Genomic DNA, 19,010 nt, shown 5'->3' with positions numbered 1-19,010 from the left:
GAACTGAATTTTAAATGAGGTAGAAATTTGATTCTTCAAAAAAGAAATTCATTTAATAATTTTTTACCAGAAAATTTAAACTTGCCAATACAAACTTAGAGTTTAGGCTTAATAATGCTTTCTTTGAAAGTTCTGAAATATTTTTAAAAACCTTGAAGTTTGACTGTTTGAAATATCCAGATTCACAGACAGAGAGACAGGCAAGCAAACATATGGTACATAGACAGACGGATTCCCACACAGACAGACAGACAGACAGACAGACAGACAGACAGACAGACAGACAGACAGACAGACAGACAGATAGATAGATAGATAGATAGATAGATAGATAGATAGATAGATAGATAGATAGATAGATAGATAGATAGATAGATACAAACTTAGATTTTTTTATTTATAACACCTTGTTTGAAGTTTTGATGGACGTGCAGACAGACAGACAGATAGACGAACTGGCGGTCGGACAGACAGATGGACAGAAGGACTGATGGACAGAAAGACAGATGTACAGATGGTTTGGACTGGCAGACAGACAGACATACAGAGGGACGTACTGGCAGACAGACAGATGGACGGACGGATGGACAGAAGGACTGATGGACAGACAGACAGTTTGGACTGGCAGACAGACAAACAGACAGACACACAGACAGACGGACGGACGGATGGACAGAAGAACTGATGGACAGACAGACGGACGTACAGACGAGTTGGACTGGCAGACAGACAGACGGACGGACGGATGGACAGAAGGACTGATGGACAGAAAGACGGATGTACAGATGGTTTGGACTGGCAGACAGACAGACAGACAGAGGGACATACTGGCAGACAGACAGACAGACGGACGGACGGATGGACAGAAGGACTGATGGACAGACAGACGGTTTGGACTGGCAGACAGACAGACAGGCAGATAGATAGACAGACGGATGTACTGGCAGACAGACAAAGAGACAGACACACAGACAGATGGATGGACCGACATACTGGCAGACAGACAGACGGACGGACACACAGACAGACGGACGGACACACAGATAGACGGACGGACGGATGGACAGAAGGACTGATGGACAGACAGACGGACGTACAGACGGTTTGGACTGGCAGACAGACAGACAGACAGAGGGACGTGCTGGCAGACAGACGGACATACTGGCAGACAGACAGACAGACAGACAGACAGACAGATGTACGGACGGACGGATGGACAGACGGACGGACGTACTAGCAGACAGACAGACAGACAGACAGACAGGTGGATGGAAGGACTGATGGACAGACAGATGGACGTAAGGACTGATGGACAGACAGATGGACGGAAGGACAGATGGCCAGACAGACAGACGGACAGACGTACTGGCAGACAGAGAGACAGACAGACAGACAGACAGACAGACAGACAGACGGACGAGATAAGACCACAGGAAACAGATGATTCTTCTGCACAATCTGACTTTGCTGCAGCCTGGAATTGAACTACTGGTTTCGTCTGGTTAGAGGAGAACGGGCCCCCCAACTGAGCCTGGTTTCTCCCAAGGTTTTTTTTCTCCATTCTGTCACCGATGGAGTTTTGGTTCCTTGCCGCTCTCGCCTCTGGCTTGCTTAGTTGGGGTCACTTCATTTACAGTGATATCGTTGACTTGATTGCAAATAAATGCACAGACACTATTTAAACTGAACAGAGATGACATCACTGAATTCAGTGATGAACTGCCTTTAACTGTCATTTTGCATCATTGACACACTGTTTTCCTAACGAAAGTTGTTCAGTTGCTTTGACGCAATGTATTTTGTTTAAAGGGCTATATAAATAAAGGTGACTTGACTTGACTTGACGTACTGGCAGACAGACGGACGGAAGGACAGACAGACAGACAGACAGACAGATGGACAGACTGGCAGACAGACAAGACAGACAGAAAGGTGGACGGAAGGACTGATGAACAGATAGATGGACGGAAGGACAGAAAGACAGACACACGGATGGACGTTCTGGCAGACAGACAGACAGACGGACAGACGTACTGGCAGACAAACAGACAGATGGACATACTGGCAGAAGACAGACAGAAAGAGAGACAGACAGACAGACAGACAGGCAGGCAGCAGACTGACAGATGAACGTACTGGCAGACAGACAGAGAGACAGACAGAGACTGGCAGATAGATGGATGGATGGATGGATGGATGGATGGATGGATGGATGGATGGATGGATGGATGGATGGATGGATGGATGGATGGATGGATGGATGGATGGATGGATAGATAGATAGATAGATAGATAGATAGATAGATAGATAGATAGATAGATAGATAGATAGAAAATGTCATTCTTGAAATATCACTGACATGCACATTGTATTTTGTATTTATTTAAACTGAATTCTGTATAGTGTGATTAACTCAGTTGTTTCTACCTTTCTTCTACATTTCTCTGTTGTGCTTAGTCAAGACTGCATGACATCGAGGGACATTTCAACTACATATACTGCTGGGCAGATGACAATAACAATGTACGGCACACAATTACCAGTTTTTCCAATAGCATGTGCACATGTACACAAACAGGGGTCATGCTTTGATAAGTGCCTTTCTTTCCCCCATGGCTTTGCAGGCTTTTAAGCTGTGAAAAGCTTGTGCTCATTCTTGGTTAACATAGCCAGCCTCCTACACTCACACAACCAAAGAACGCTTCCGTATTCAGGTGAGACTCTTCAATTTCCTGCTGCAGCTAACAGTGTGGTCAAGTGGTCGACTAATGCTCAAGGCCCTGGGCTAGTAATGCAACAGGTTGGGATGAATTACACACTGAGGAGCCCAGAGAGCCCAGATGTGCCCTTAAGCGATTCAATTAACCTAAATTTGTTCTATAGGGACCATCACAATATTAGTACACCATAAATCACTTTGAATAAAATGCATGTGCTACATGACAAGCCACCAGTTAATTACAGACTAACCTCCAGCCCTCGGCCTCATGTTCATCATTCTTACGAATGCATTAAAGCAAGTATCAGTCAAACGATCCACGATTAGTGAAGCTGTTAACACATGTTCTGCAGGACGATGCTGCATTTGACACCCTCACAGATTCCCATGTTCTCCTGGCATCTCTGCCAAACACAACTGAGTCACAGGGTTACCAAACCCACAGGGCCCCTGCTGAACAGAGTCACCTCTGCAGCCAAGTTTAGCCGCCCGCTATCACCTCCTCTCCTTCTAGAGATATCATGAAAGGTACAATGAGGCCAGTCAATTTGAGAAGTACAAAACAACTACATTCTGCTTTAAAGCATCCTGTTAGGTTATTCCTTATACTCTTAAGATGATCTTATATCAAGGACTAGACAATGTTAGTGATTGTAATCATTTTTGTTTACTTGCTATTCCAAACTTCTTGCAATTTACAAAATATCAAATAATGCAGCTCCAATGTTCAGTGATCTGATTTCTTTCTTTCTTTTTTTTAACACTTTCTGCTTTTACCATTTTAGTGAGTGTAGTGTAGAAACGCAAGGCTTAGCAAGATGATTGGGATAAGGACATAATATTCTCCTTCTGTGCACAGGCCACTGCACCTCAATTCTTTCTGCATTTTCTGACTTTTTTAAAATCAAACCAATAAGCATTGTAGGTTAGTTGGATTGATGCATGTTTTGAGTTTAAATAAAATGGTTTATTTCCATTTTATGTCCATTTCTTTCAAGTGTATCACGGAATACAACAGTTGTTTAATATTTAAAACCTTCACTGAAAAAAAAATATAATAAAAAAAGAAAGAAATCAATAATAGTCTTAATGACATAAATTGCATTAAATTAAATAAACATTGTTTTGGAAGATAACTTAATTTCTGTATGCTGGAAGGCTGCACTAAAGGGAATATTATTTTATGCAGAATTAAAAGTGACCTTGAACAATCATCTTGCATAACACTGTAGCGTACTCCTATGAAACATTAATAAAAGCAGTGCCTCTTGCAACAATAAGCAATTATAGATATGCCTGTGTGCGTGTGTGTGTGTGTGTGTATATATACATATATATATATATATATATATATATATATATATATATATATATATATATATATATATACATAAATACATATACATATATACATATATATATATATATACATATATACATATACATATATATACATATATACATATATACATACACACACACATATATATATAAATTTCTGAATAGGAAAACAATGTTGTAGAGTATTTCTCATTCTCTAATGCAATCACAGTTAAATACTCACACTGTAAAATGATACACAAAGCATTTCCAACCCGATGGTCTCTCCAAAAAATTATATACACGTCCTTGAAAGTAGGATCTAGAGAGAATGGGACGGGTGGCGCTGTACACGGACATGCGGGGATGGAGGTGAGATGCCGGGCGTTGAGTGATCACTGCCGGCTCCGCGGGCGCCGAGGGACTCCTGCCGAACCACACGCTGTCATTTCGCATGTGCAGACCTTCGCTCATCCCCAGTTCTGTAGGTCCAATAGTCCACGAAGACTCCGTCGCTGTACTGTGAGGTGGAGAGGTCATGCTGCTACTGAGAAGAGACTTTTACGGATGATCTCTCACCCAGTTCAAAACTACACCAACTTTTGGTGTGCCGACAACTTGGCTTATGTTGGTTTTATCCTATGCTTCGTCTGCGCTCAAAAAAGTAAAAAGCACTATTTGCATTGCTTCATTGGTGTTTCGTGATGAACAGCAGCATCTGAGAATGAAGTGCAGCTGGCAGGACAGGAGGCAGGAAGCATAACGGCATCAGTAGCGGCTCTCCACTGTGTCTGCATGAAACTACAGCCATAAATACTCATAACTCAACAGTGAGTGACGTACCAGGAAACACATAGCCACATGCCAACAAAGACAAATCATGGATTTTTCTTTCAAATAAGTAAAATATCAATATTACATTTATATAAATTGAATTCTATGAAATAAATTTTTAATATTGATAAATATATAAACATATACATTTTTAGTATTAAACAGTATTTTTTTTAAAATAAATAAATAGCAAACATAATATTCCAAAGTACAGATGAGGTCAAAAGTTTACACCCCCCTTCAGAATCTGCAAAATGATAGTTATTTTACCAAAATAAGAGGGATAATTCAAAATGCATGTTATTGTTTATTTTTTACCGACCTGAATAAGATATTTCACAAACAATATGTTTACATTAGAGAAAATAATAGTTGAATTTATAAAAATTACCCCATTCAAAAGTTTACATCCCCTCAATACTGTGTTCTTACCTGAATAATCCACAGTGTTTTTTTATTTATTATTCTTCTTCTTATTATTTTTTATGATAGTTGTTCATGAGTCCTTTGTTTATCCTAAACAGTTAAACTGCCTGTTGTTCTTCAGAAAAATCCTCCAGGTCCCACAAAATCTTTCCAACAATGACTGTATGCTTTCGAGTTCTTTTCACATTGAGGACAACTGAGAGACTCATATGCAACTGTAATAGAATGCTCCCGGATGCTCCAGAAAAAAAAAAGAAAAAAAAAAAAAAAGATTAAAAAAACGAGCTTGGGGGGTGAAACATTTTGACATCCATATTTTCACACTGAGTACAACTGAGGGACTCATATGCAACTATTATTATGATACAGATTGAGAATGATCTTTTCACACTGAGTACAACTGAGGGACCCATATGCAACTGTTATTATGATACAGATTAAGAATGATGCCACACACCAGCATGAACCAAAAAAAAGTTTAATGGATTTATGAACAATGTAAGCGAGAAAGGCGTTGACAAAAAGTATAAAACAAATGATTGACAACATTGTAAAATCACAGCAGTAGGAGAATGCATACATAAATGCAGTTATCAGCATAAAGTGAACATTTCTGATATTATTGGAATAAATAAGAGCCAGCTGAACATAAACCAAAAATGAACCTTAAAGCCTAAGTTTAAGGCTATTCGTCTAAAGAAATAAAGCGGTTAGGGAGCATTTGTTTTGGGGAAAGATGAAATTGCAGTTGCATTCAGCATGACCTTGAATTGATGTCTCACCTTGAGAACTCAGGAAGGTATTGATTCACTGAGACGCAGGTTTCAAATACTGTCATGTGGCAGTGAAGTGATGACAGATACTGTTGTCAAGTAGATATTAAGATAGGCCAGAGTGAGATGTAGGTAGAGATCATATGAACATAGTGTAGCTTATCCTCAAATACTTTCAGCACAACAGACAATGATTAGACTTCCTATAAGGTCAGATAAATGTATGAGTTTTAATTGATGCTATAGAGGAATAACTGTGTTGCTTTTTCAGAGTTACTAAAGAATGACTGCTGAGAATCATCTGTATTGGTGTTTCTTCCATGAAAAAAAGAGAGAAAACTTGTCTGAGAAACATACTTTTTGTGTATATCTGAGTCTAGTTTTAGACTTGATAGACTCGCTTTTTTGTAGTCACCAAAGCCTGAGTCTTGCACCACACAGACTGATCTCTGGAAAAACAAAACAAAGAAAACGTTTTTGTAGGATTATCTTTACATGCATTGTTTTTTTAGGTTTACCTGCATGTATTAAAAGTGATGCAAGGATTGATTTTTGGTTAATTTAGGCACATTCATGTATGCATTCCCCCTAGAGCTAATAAATAAAGATCATGAATGTTGCATAAACTTGTTTATAAAAAATTCAGCTGCAGTGTCTTACAATATACAGCAGAGAGCAGCATTTTCACTGACCTCTCCTCCCTCCCTTGTCAAAACAGCAAAATATTATCAGATCTTACAATTCATCTGATCTCCTACTCTACTGGCTTGCTCTGTTTGAGTTTACACCTAGCTGCTTAAAGTAAATCAATTATTAGTGCGGCATCACGGAAAACAGCATATGCCTGCGTAAGCCTAAAAATCTAGTAGATCAGAAATGCTATTTTCTTTATGAAAAAATACAGTCTTCCTGAAAATGCTTCCCCTGTATGGAATAGGAAGACATTCGCTTTAATAAATGGGTTAGTCAAATATTGTATGCTCTTTATATCTACAGGCTCCAGATGGTTTTATTTCTGTAAAGAAAAAATAAATTGACCTTGTGCTTTATTCCCAAAATGCTGCAAGAGTAACATGTTACTGTTCATTTTTGGAAGTGCTTATATGACTTGCATTTGACAGCACTGTGACAAATCAAGCCACATATAATGTTATTTGTCAAACTTGGTATACCCCATGCTGTGAAGAAATCGCTTCCCGAGCCTTTCCAGAACAACCTTGTTCTTAGAAGTTCTTAGCACAAATGGTCTCTATGGCTCTCAGCAGCAGGAGCTTTTTCCCTGGCTTGCTACATTCTGAACTTTTTGTAGGAACTTTTCCTCCCCTACTTTTTGATCCCAAGGACAGAACATCAGTAATAATAGCTAGAATGGTGATGCAAGTCCCTTACTTTGACTTCAACACAGGCTGTAAGCTTTAATTAGACCCATCTGCTACTTGGATCCTCCACAGAGCCCTCTAATGGAGGTAAACGGAGGTATTGGATCTAAATGGCAGAATATGGATCTGTAATGATCCATTTTGCTTGAGAGACAGGGAAGAATGACTATTTTTGTCTTTTATGTGGTTTGTTTTGATGTTTGGAGCAGATGCTAGAGCTACCTATGACTCCCTGCTGAAGAAAAGTGCTGGCTGGTGAAATGTCATGAACACTTTCTTTATATAGTGGATTTAATGCAATGCTTTTGAGCACCAACCATACAATGAACTGTATCATAAAGCACCTATTGGGGTGCCTATTGATTTAGCCCTGCAGAGCTCAAATTCATTATAGCTGGAGAGGCTTTTGATGACATTTTTTATGTATAGAAAAGTGCTTCTCTCAAACTGAGTAGACTCTGTCGATTCTCCGAAACATGAAATTAACCATTGCCAACCCTCAAGAGCAGTTACCTCGCTTCACTCCATCACACCCTGAGGGATTAAACCCCTCGCTTTGCAGGACTTTGTAAGCGTGAGTGTGTGGATGTTCTGCGGGAGTCTAAGGTAAAGCGTGGCTGCATTGAGCTCCTGCTCAGTGAAGCGAGAAGAAGAAAAAAAATCACTGGATATTTTTATCCTCAGTGTTGGATTTAAACAACTGGAATGGGCTGGGAGTGATTGTTGAGTGTCTTCATGAGATAAAGAGGTTTTGTTATAACCGGTGAATTCCCAAGAGTATCTCTGATCGAGCTGGTGGGTTACCAACAGATCTCCCGTCCTGGGAAGAACAAGTATATTTGCTTTCGAATTCAAATGGTTTCTGTCTTTTATGCCTAAAATCATTGATCTTCAATGCATTTCATGTTAAGCATGTCAGCGATTGGCCGGGATGGAGTCCCTGGGGCAGTCCGTGAAGCTGTACAAAACCTTGAACAGATACTGACTGAAAAGAGAGGATTCATTGCTGACATCAGGAATACTAATGCGGTTCAAGGTTTTTTACACCTGAGATGAATTGGAACAGAATAGCTCTTCAGCGCGCCCTTGCTTGTCTATCTCGTGGAGTGTAAGTGCTTTCACCTCTCCTTACCTCTCAAATGTTGTCGAGGCAATATACATCCAGACTAATGGCTTATAAACGCTTTTGTGCCGCCACGTCACCGTGTTGAAATAAAGTGTACGTCGGGGGAAAAAGCACAAAAGATGGTGACAAGTGAATGTCTGGAAAGAAGTTGCATGGTGTCTCAGACCATTGCAAACAATTCGATTAAATAAAACCTAATACAAATGAGTACTTTTTCTGTGAATCCATTACAGACAGTGTTTAGTACATCTAGCAGTAAAATGTTTTTTAAACGTTATAACATTTCCCAAAAAAAAGTTACACTTTAGAATAGACTACTGACAGTAGTTAATGTAATAGCCAAAAGCATGAAATAATGTAAACAGCTGCACTGATCTTGGTTAATGTAATATTTAATATTAATATGTATATCAATTTGTCTCTCTATACAGTCTATAGGCCTAAATATAATCTGGGTTAATATAAATTCATATTAATAAATTAATATGTAATAATGCATATGAAATAGTTTAAGTTGTATAAATTAAGTTCATGTATTATAAATCAATATGAATAGTTGATAAGAAAAATGAACAATACTATTATGAACAAATATTAATAATTAATATAATAATTAATATAACAATTAACAGTGCTTTTATAAAGTAGCATTAATGTAGATTAATAAATTCAGTCAATATAAAATCATTATACTAATCCGAACGAATTTAACCTAATTATACAGTGTTATCTTTAACTGTTCATATGAATAAATGAACATCTAATGGGATTCATATTGCTCTAAACCGGCTGTGCTTTTGGTGTGAGATATCACAGCATGTGTATTATTTGTGTTTCTATGCTTTGGTCCATTTTTAGCCTTGGTCTAAATGGTTTCCAGTATTTGGTTCCATTGATTTTTCTATCTCAGAGATACTATGTTTAGACTCACTGTAAAAGTATCTTCGATTACTTTATGAGTAAGTGCTCCTTTGGTGGTGTTTCACACACACACACATACGTACCAGAACACATTCATGTTGACAGGACAACGGGGGCTCTTCACCTCCCAAGAGCTAAGAAATGGAAGAGTTCACCATTTTGTGACATCACACAGTAATGGTTAAGGAGAGGAGAGGATAGGTTGGTGAGTCACTCTTTCCCTCCAAGACACTTTTTATTCCATGCTGTTAAACTAATGGGATCAGCACAGAACTACAGCGACTCTGCTGAATATGCCAGTCTCAGACAGATCAGGGGTACGGCTCTCAGCTCACGCTACTGTCACAGGCGCCGTCGTGCAATGGCACAAAGTGACTTATGGGTCGACAAATGAAACATCACGTCTCATGTGGCTGGGGACGGAATTCTTGCAGAGAGGTGATCAATCATCAGACCCATGCAAATGTAGCCTTTGTTTTGTTTATGCCTCAGGAAATTCAAAATAAGCAACATGTGATGCATAACAATTAAGAGTTACTTTGGATTCTGTCTGTTATGACAACATGAAAACTAATCTGCAAAGGAGGAAACAGATTTGCACTCCGTTTTCTTCAGGACGAACTGTGAAGAAGGTTAGATACTTTGGCCCAGACTCATGAGAGGAAGCAGTGAAGAAGAGGATGATGACAAAATTGGAGTTCGTAATGAAGAATTCTTCATACCCTCTCCACAGTCGCTATCTTGAAGCACCTTTAGCCGTCAGCTTGTGCCAGCACTCTGCTCTAAGAAGCACTACTGGGAATCCTTCATGTCTGCTACCATTAGGCTGTACAACGCTGTTTCCTCCTCACATGCTTCCCCACACATTATTCCTAGTCAGGAGTAATGACATTGAACAAGGTCACTCTTTCCTATGCAAGAACCCATTACCATTAGTGGATAACACATTCATATCTCTCACTGTACGTAATGGTATCTCACTGCATGTTCAGTTTTTTTAATTGCCATAGGGGGATATATATCATGTGAGCTTTACCCTGCTCCTAAATTTCCCACAGGGATCAATAAAGTACATCTATCCATATATGCCATAGAAGTAAACCTCATATTTTGACAAATGCGCTTGAAATCAGCAATGACACGTTGTCCAGCATTCTGTGGTCAGCTTATTTTTTCATTTTGGAGAATTTGTATGAGAGAGAAAAATAACACATTATGTATGAATTCTTGTTGTATGTAGGGAATTTAAATATTTAAACAATACCACAAGGCTGTTGTAATATTACAAGAGTGATATTCCTTATATACAACAAGACATGAATATTAATTTCAGACACATTATTTCCATTTGCTTTGTCTATTTTTGCTCTCCCAATGAAAACTGTTTAAAATAAAGCTATGGTAGAATTAAGTGTCTGAATGGATCAGTGTTGGGAACAAATTGTTAGAGTGAATGATTCAATGAGTCACTGGCTTCGTTCCTGAATGAACCACTGTATTGGAACAAAATGATACTGACTCTACATAATAACTTAGAGTACAATAATGTTTTTTTTTTCCCCCCCGAATGAACCAGTGTTTTAAATGAATTAAATGAATAAACCATGCAAAAAAAAAAAAAAAAAATCCTTTGTCGTCACCTACTGGTGTGATTGTGTAACCTGCAGGAAGAGTCACTGAAATTCTCTTTAAAATACTCAGAAAAAAATCACAAGTAAACAGATAAAATATTTGTAACTTCAATAAGACACACGATAAACCAGTTGCAGTCATTTAAAAAAAAAAAAATTATGATAAGCACAAAAACCTGCAGCAACTTAAAAAGGTTTTTTTTTTTTTTTTTTTTTTTGCTACTTCAGAGAGGGGCAAAAAGACCTGATCCTGTTTCAAGTGTGAGAGCTAAGCCATAAATGTGATGTCTAGATAAGTTGCCATCAAGGTGATCTTGTGATAAGGGCAAGAAGTGACATTTAGCACTTGACAGAGTTTGTCATGCTCATCTGCCTTCTGGAGACCTCATTTGAACAAGCCTCTGAAAGTAACTAGACACATTTAGATTGAAAACAAGCGTTTGTTCTTCCCCAGCCTAAGCCGTGTACATTATTAAGCTGCATTGTTCATAAGAGAGAATATGTGTGAGATATTTACAAAATATGATTCTGCATTATCCTGATGTAGTATTTATGCATGTCTTCAGTGTTCAATTATAAAAATAAAAAAAAAACCAGAGTGGCACACTAATGATAATGAGTGAATAGACATATTGTGCTCTGTGATGCCCTTTTGCATTCTACACCAGGAAGCCAAAGTGAGCCTGTTCTGATGAATACCAGATGAGCTTTGGCATCTTTCAGCAAGCAGGCCACTTTAATTAATGCATACAATTCTCTCTAGTGGTAAATGCTAATTATTTTTGGCAAACCAGTTGCATCACAAACTCTGTGTTTTCCTATTGTTCTGTTTATTAGAGAGCATCAATCTTGTTCCTAAAGCCATAAATGGAGGAAATGACAGATCAACGGGGAAAGGAAACCCCAGAGTAAACACAACAATGGAAACCATGATATGTGGCAGTGAAATGTCTCTAGTGTGTTGTGGGGCTCAATCTGAAAGATTCATTGTGAGATATGCCAAAGTGGAGCAGATGAGCCTGTCAACAACCCTTGGAAATCCGAAGCAGAATTGTGCAAATTTCGGTGGACAGACCCGGAGTTGTGTCAGCCTGTATAGCAACTTCCCACTGACAAAGCTGTGTCATGTCACAGATAATGAGAGGAAGATATTCATGGCACTCTGCCTGGGATCACAATCATTGCTTAGATAGGCTTAACTATTGAGAGGCATGAAATGATATAGGGTTCAGGTCTTCAAGGATTGACATGGACTAAAATAACACGGTTAGAGAGTCCGAGGCAGACAAAGACTAACAAAAGACAAGTCTCTTTGCTTAGAGGCACAAGAGAGGATTAATGTGGCTTGAAATTTAAAGTCTACTTTTAGAAGGGAAAACCTTTACCTGCGTGCCTGTGAAATTAGACCAAGAAGATTGTGCCACACTGGAAAAGAAAGTAATAAGCACCGACAAGAATGAAAATGTGCCTGTTTCATGTACGGCACTATTTTAAAGGGGCATTTGAAGTTGAAGCGTGTAATTTTTTCAATGTTAAAATAAATGTTCCTTTCCTAGCTTAAAACGCAGAGACAGCTACGCTATAACTAAGCCATCTGTAGGTTGAGTTCCCCAGAAAAGTCACCTGAAATCTATCATAAAGAATAGCTCTCTATGCACCAGCTTGAGGAACATTGCTTCAGCCAATACCTTGAGTTTGGCTCGGGGCTCTGTGTTTGGATGAACAATGGAAGACAGTGGAAGTGTTTTGGGAAGCCTGTTTGAAAGGAATCCTTATTTTTGCACTTCTATTGAGTTTAAAGCTGCATATTTTCTGTCTCTGGCAAATGGAGAGTTAGGAGCTGCATGGAGTTCTGTACATATGGTAATAATACAAATTTTGAGATATGATTTGAGTTTTGTTTGTGGTGAAAACTTTTGTGGCTTGATCACATGCAACAAATATACATATTGTAATCAAAACGATGAGGGCAAGATGAGAATTACCAACATTTCCCCACTAAAATGCTGTTCTTTAAATAGATGATTTCATCATATTAGTTTGTGTAAAACAATTACTCTATAGCTCAATAAATAAATAAATAAAAATTAAATGTTGAGTTAGTTTAATAGTTTAATATGTCAAGCAACTTCAGCCATATTTGTTTAAATGTACTTTGTAAGTGTAAGTTGAAATAACTTAAGTTTGTGTTTTTCATATCTTTCAATAACAAACCTTGAGATTTCACAGCACATAGCTATTTGTTGAGCGAAAAGAGCGGTTATGATGTGTACAGTGCATGACAAATATAATTAATATTTAATATTTGCATTTGACTTATATGGAATTAAAACGCGCAACTCAAATAATTATAATAATCCATTTGAATGAAAAACAAATAACTCTGTTTCATCGTGAACAATGTATTTGTTGAGTAATTAGAGCGAAAGGGGATTTAATAAAAATCTGCTCTTTTGACTTTCAGTCTGGACTGTGAGCCATTTCTCACCGCCATCTGCCCAGCAGTGTGAGTGATGGATATGTCTCTCTCAGCCTCTCCAGCACCAGGGGGTAGAATCACTGTCCTCCTTTTCAGCCTGTTACTTTTCACATGCCTGCTAACAACACTCATGCAATCGCACTGTAATTAAGCGCAGCTCCGAGCCCAGCTCTTTGTTCAGCATCTGTATCATAGCACAGGAGAAGGAGGTTGGCCCGTGCCTCTTTTCTGTTCAGCTGTCCCTGCGGTGACATCTGCTGCAGTGGAAAAGGCAGAGTGTCTGGTCCCCGCTCTGCTGGAGGACTCTCATTACGGACACCATACTGCCGCTATGCCTGGAGGCTGCGTGAGCTATGGAGGCCCCTGCACTCTCTTTATCCCCCTGTTCTTTGCTCCCCTTGCTCCCTCTCTCCATCCACACAGAGGGGGTTGTGTCATCCGTGATGCACCACTCAGCTCCGGTGCTTCAGGGCAGAGCCGGAAAACAATGGAAACCTGAAAATCAAGTCAAAGACCCCGCAATTGCTATTGGTTTGCGAACATAAACAAGGGACCCTCAAAACGTAGCAGTGGTAATTACATCTGTCATCTTTATGTGCACTGTTTAAAACCTCAACTAGGGTGAGCTGCTCCCCCAGGCTGACCTCTGACAAACATAGTTTGGCACCAGTAGAGAGTAATGCTCCCAGACAGCTGTTTCCTCCTTTCCAGGGTTTATGCTTTTCCTGCAGAGAATGATGCTTGACGACAGGGTACACGCATTACATGGGGTGAATTAGCTAGAAGTTGAATTTGCACTCTAACAGACTGCCTATTTAATATGAGTGCAGATGCGGAACCCAGATAAACAAACGTTTATATCAGATAGATGGGTGAATAATGGATAAGCCATTTAATATTAAATGACATCAACTGGGCTAGAAATTATTTTGCCATGGTATTGCTTTGGCAGGGACTCTGGAGTGATGCCATGATTCTCTCACTATTAACTCAGTCACAATTTTCTGTCAAAAGAAGCTGTGCAGTTTTTCAGCTATTTAGAGCCACAATAAATATCTCACAAAAGCTGCAATTATTTGAGCAAAAATACAGTAAAAATATTTTAAAATGACATTTGAATTTATTAATTTGTTATTTAATAATTTATTTGTAATTTATTCTTGGGATGGCGAAGCAAAATTTTCAGCAGCCATTACTCCAGCCTTCAGTGTCACATGATCCTTCAGAAATCATTCTAATAGACTCAAATAACATATTTAGGCCCAATTAAGATTTATGTATTTCAATTGCATATAAAATTTCCAGACATTTTGAAGACATATTTTTAACTTAAACAAACTAATAAACTTTATGTAATGCAAATTTGCCAACCTTATGTAAATGAAGCAAGTAATAAGACTATGTAATTATTATAAGATTATGTAATAGTACCAATAAATCCAATTTGTTTTAAATGCATAAGAAACACGTGTATGGATTATCAGGTAATAAATGTACTTAAAATGCATAACATTTACATACTTTTTATCATAAATCCAATGTATTGCATATATTTAATCTGTATTTATATTATATATATATTTAAACTACTACAGCAAACATCAAAAAAACAAAACAGCAATACCTCCTTTTACATTATATCAATGTATTAAGTGTATAAGAGTTCATACACTTGTGTGCAACAACAAGTGCCTTCATATTTACATGCACATTAAGGTTGGACACTATTTTTATATATATTTGCCACAATCAACCATACTGCAGAAATAATTGCTATAAAAAGAAGAAGTAAAAACTGAAAAAACAAAAAATTTAACAATTTTTAACAGAAAAAAAGTCTAAAGTCTCAGGGGTTTAGTGGCTCTGCACCAGCACACTTTCCATGCATATTTAATTACATGAGTACGAAAGGAACATTCTACATCTACATTTAAAACTTTTAACACTTAAATAGACTCGAGTACAAAAATATGAGAGTTCTTTGGTGACAGCTTGGTTGTATCAAGGATTTTCTTCAAACGTGTTCTTGAGCTCCATTGCGTAGCTTCAGTTAAGAATATAAACCAGTCCAAAAAGCTTCAAACACCCAAGAGTGACACTGCAGAACTTCCACACCAACATCTGCAGGTTTGTCTCCAGGACCAACACCAGCACCCTCTGAATGAAAGATGTACATGTCCACTGTTGTCTGTACAATTCCAGACTCAGACTGTGCACTTTCACAGTCCTGCAGGATAAACAAAGAGAATGAGATGTGCTCCAATGCCAGTCACAGTGACATATTCAGAAACACTGCTTACAAACTCTGACATTTTGGATATGTAGACTCATTCAAATGTACATTGCCTGGTCAACAACAACAACAACAAAAAAGTCAGCATTCGGATTTAAATAAGCAAATGCTGAAGAATCTAGATTTGTGTGATTATTACAGTGATTTTGATGTTTCCTTCTTGTATTTTGGCAATAGTTATTTTAACCCAAACTGATGCAATGTGTAGCTTTTCATCTCTTGAACAACCACATCGAAGGACATACCAATATACACATTCGAGCAAGACAATAATAAAATTGATCAGGCTCAATTTGTGAACCAGTGGTTCAGTGAGCACAAGGACTCATTTTCATGTATGAATTGATCACCAGTCCTGAGTTTAACTCTACTGAGTGTCTTGAGGATGTGCTGGAGTAGACTTTACAGAGTGGCTAGACTCCCCCATTGTCAATACAAGATGCAGGCCAAAATTAAATGCAACTCTTGATGGAAATAAATGTTGTGATGTTGTATAAAGTTGTTTAAACAATGCCACAACAAAGCACAATGTTATGAAAGTGATAGGTGGTACATTGAAATATTAGAGTGTGCAACTCTTTTTTTGGACAGACTATGTAAAGTCGACTCCAACACATCCTTAAGACTTTGAATAGGGATTAGGTCAGGACAGTGGACAGTATTTCACAGTTTGAGCCTGTTATCCTGGAATAAAAAGACATGGGTATGACTTCTGACCTAATTGTTTGAGAAATAAAAGGCTACACACTGCATCAGTTAGGCCTAAAAGAATTATTGCCAACCACACAACATGCCAGAAACATTAATCACTTCAAGAAATGAGTAAATCCAAGTATTTAAATCCAGACAGCCACCTTTTTTGGACTAGCAGTATTAAATAATAATTAAATGTATAGCTAGTTATTCTGAACCATAAGGAGAAGAAAATTCTGATGGAACACAGCCACGATTAAAATGAGCTAACTTGCTGCATATATGAGCAAAGTGCCAATAAGAGAATTAACCTAACTATCAATGTATATATATCCAGAAGACATTTATAATGTAAAAAGAGCAGGGTAACATACACTTACCACATATTCTTTAATGAGTGTCTCCATGTCTTCATTGAGGGGGATACTTGGGCTCCTTGGGGTGTAATTGCAGTTGATTTTAATCTTCATTCTCAAAGATGCAGAACAACAAGATCCCAAAAACATGACATTAGTCATTGATTTACTCAGATATAAAGTTAAAGCGGAGTTAAAAATCTTGCTTACTAATGCTGCCACTATACAATTAACCCTGTCAATTGATACATTAGTATATTACACTGATTTGTAAAGAAACTTTTAAATTGCATGGAAGGCTGTTTTTATATTATTATTATTATTTTTTTTTTTTTACATTATATTTCTAATTATATTATTTTTCTTCTCCAGTTTAAACAGTGGCTTTCATTATTTAATTACATTAAATATTGAAGAACAGGTTAAGTAAAAAATTAAATTAATGTCAATTAGCAAAATTATCCTGTTTGTAAAATGTTTCTATTTTAAGTTTAGAGTTTATACTCACTCAATGGATTTCTGTGACATTGTTTACAAGCCGCTTCTTTGAAAAGTGAAAGTCATGACATTTGCCAAGTACTGTAGCCCATCCTCAGAAATTGGTGCTCTGCATTTAACCCATCCAAGTGCACACACACAGAAGTGAGAAGTGAACACACACCTGGAGCAGTGGGCAACTATAGATCCATCGCCCAGGGAGTTCAGTGCCTTGCTCAAGGGCACTTCAGTCATGGGTATTGAGGGTGGAAGAGAACGCTGTTCATTCACTCCCCCCCCCCACCTACAACTCCTGCCAGCACTGAGACGCAAACCAGCGACCTTCTGTTAACTAGTCTGGCTCTCTAACCGTTAGGCCACAGCTCTTTGATGTCTTGACACTCTGACTGAGTGATTACATGAGATGTGATTCTGTTTCGTTCAACACCTTCTGATGATGGTTCGTGTTTATTTGCTGTGGTAACTAGAAGTAAAGAGGAAAAGATGTTCTGCACTGCTGCTTGTACTTAGGCTCTAAAATTATCTTTCACCTTACACTTATCACCAAAACTGTATTTATTGTAACTTTAGTGATACAACTGACATAATCTGATATCTGACATTTTGTTTCATATCACAAGTAACAAAACTTACTGCGATTAATTGTGTTTCATCAAGCTTTGTTCACACATCAAGTGAAAACAGCATCTATCGATTCTTAGGATTTACAATGAGATCACAATGAGAAACAATTAAAAAAGAAAAACAGGTTTCAACCCTCAACGTTCAAAAGAAAAGCATTTATTTCAAACAGAAATGTATATCAATGAATAAAAGTAGCTATTTTATTTCCTTTTAAACATTTTTTTAATGAAATGCTGTGTTAATAATGTTATGCCCCCACGTTTATTATTTTTTAGATATTTATTTTTTAAAACCAAAGATTTATTTCTTATTATGGTGGATTTTAGAGCTTTTAGGCATATGTGTAAAATAATAATAATAATAAAACATAATATTTCTACACTGCAGTTTTTACAATAATGCCCTTACCCAGCTGGCCTTGCTTTAATTATTAAGAGTATTAAATGGTGTGCCCAAGGGGACAGTGCTTGATTCATTATTATGCTAGCCACATTGTATTATTTGGCACTGTTTGACTTTTGACTCTTTCACTCTTTGACTGCAGTAACATTTCTTTTCTCCTTTTCCCGTTTCTGAAAGTACAGATATATTTGCAGGCCTGCGAGTGGCTACTTGTTTACGTACCACCCACCAAGAACCAGATGTTTCACCTTGTCAAATCTGAGCTTTCCCTAATGCTGGATGTCACCTTTGAAATTGAACATTTGGACTTAGTGGCCACGTTTTCAATTGAACTTACACTAGATTAATTGCATGGACGGTCCCTATGGAGCAACTTAGCTATAAGTGCTTTTCTCAAGGACATATTGACGGCAGAGATGGATTGTGATGTCAGTAACCCTCCAGTTGCTGGCTCCCTCCCATTACCCAGCAGGGGAGCCAGCCCAGATCTGTAATTTCTGTGCTATGACCATCTCTATCATTCCCTTTATTAATG

General features: G+C 37.9%; 1 protein-coding gene across 2 annotated transcripts in view; it reads right to left on the bottom strand.

Moving 5' to 3' along the window:
• The window catches only part of kcnq1.1 (potassium voltage-gated channel, KQT-like subfamily, member 1.1), a 37,532-nt gene extending 32,702 nt beyond the window's left edge, over positions 1-4,830 (bottom strand). For both annotated transcript variants that reach the window (XM_026267944.1, XM_026267945.1), the window contains exon 1: positions 4,285-4,830. In XM_026267944.1, the coding sequence (XP_026123729.1) occupies positions 4,285-4,580 (296 nt within the window). In that variant the 5' untranslated portion in view covers positions 4,581-4,830. The remainder of the gene's footprint in view (positions 1-4,284) is intronic.
• Between the last annotated feature and the right edge of the window lie 14,180 nt (positions 4,831-19,010).

The sequence above is a fragment of the Carassius auratus genome, chromosome 7 (genome assembly GCF_003368295.1).
Source record: "Carassius auratus strain Wakin chromosome 7, ASM336829v1, whole genome shotgun sequence".
NCBI lineage: Eukaryota > Metazoa > Chordata > Actinopteri > Cypriniformes > Cyprinidae > Carassius > Carassius auratus.
Note: the sequence above shows the minus strand (reverse complement) of the source record. Positions and strands in the feature narration are given on the sequence as shown.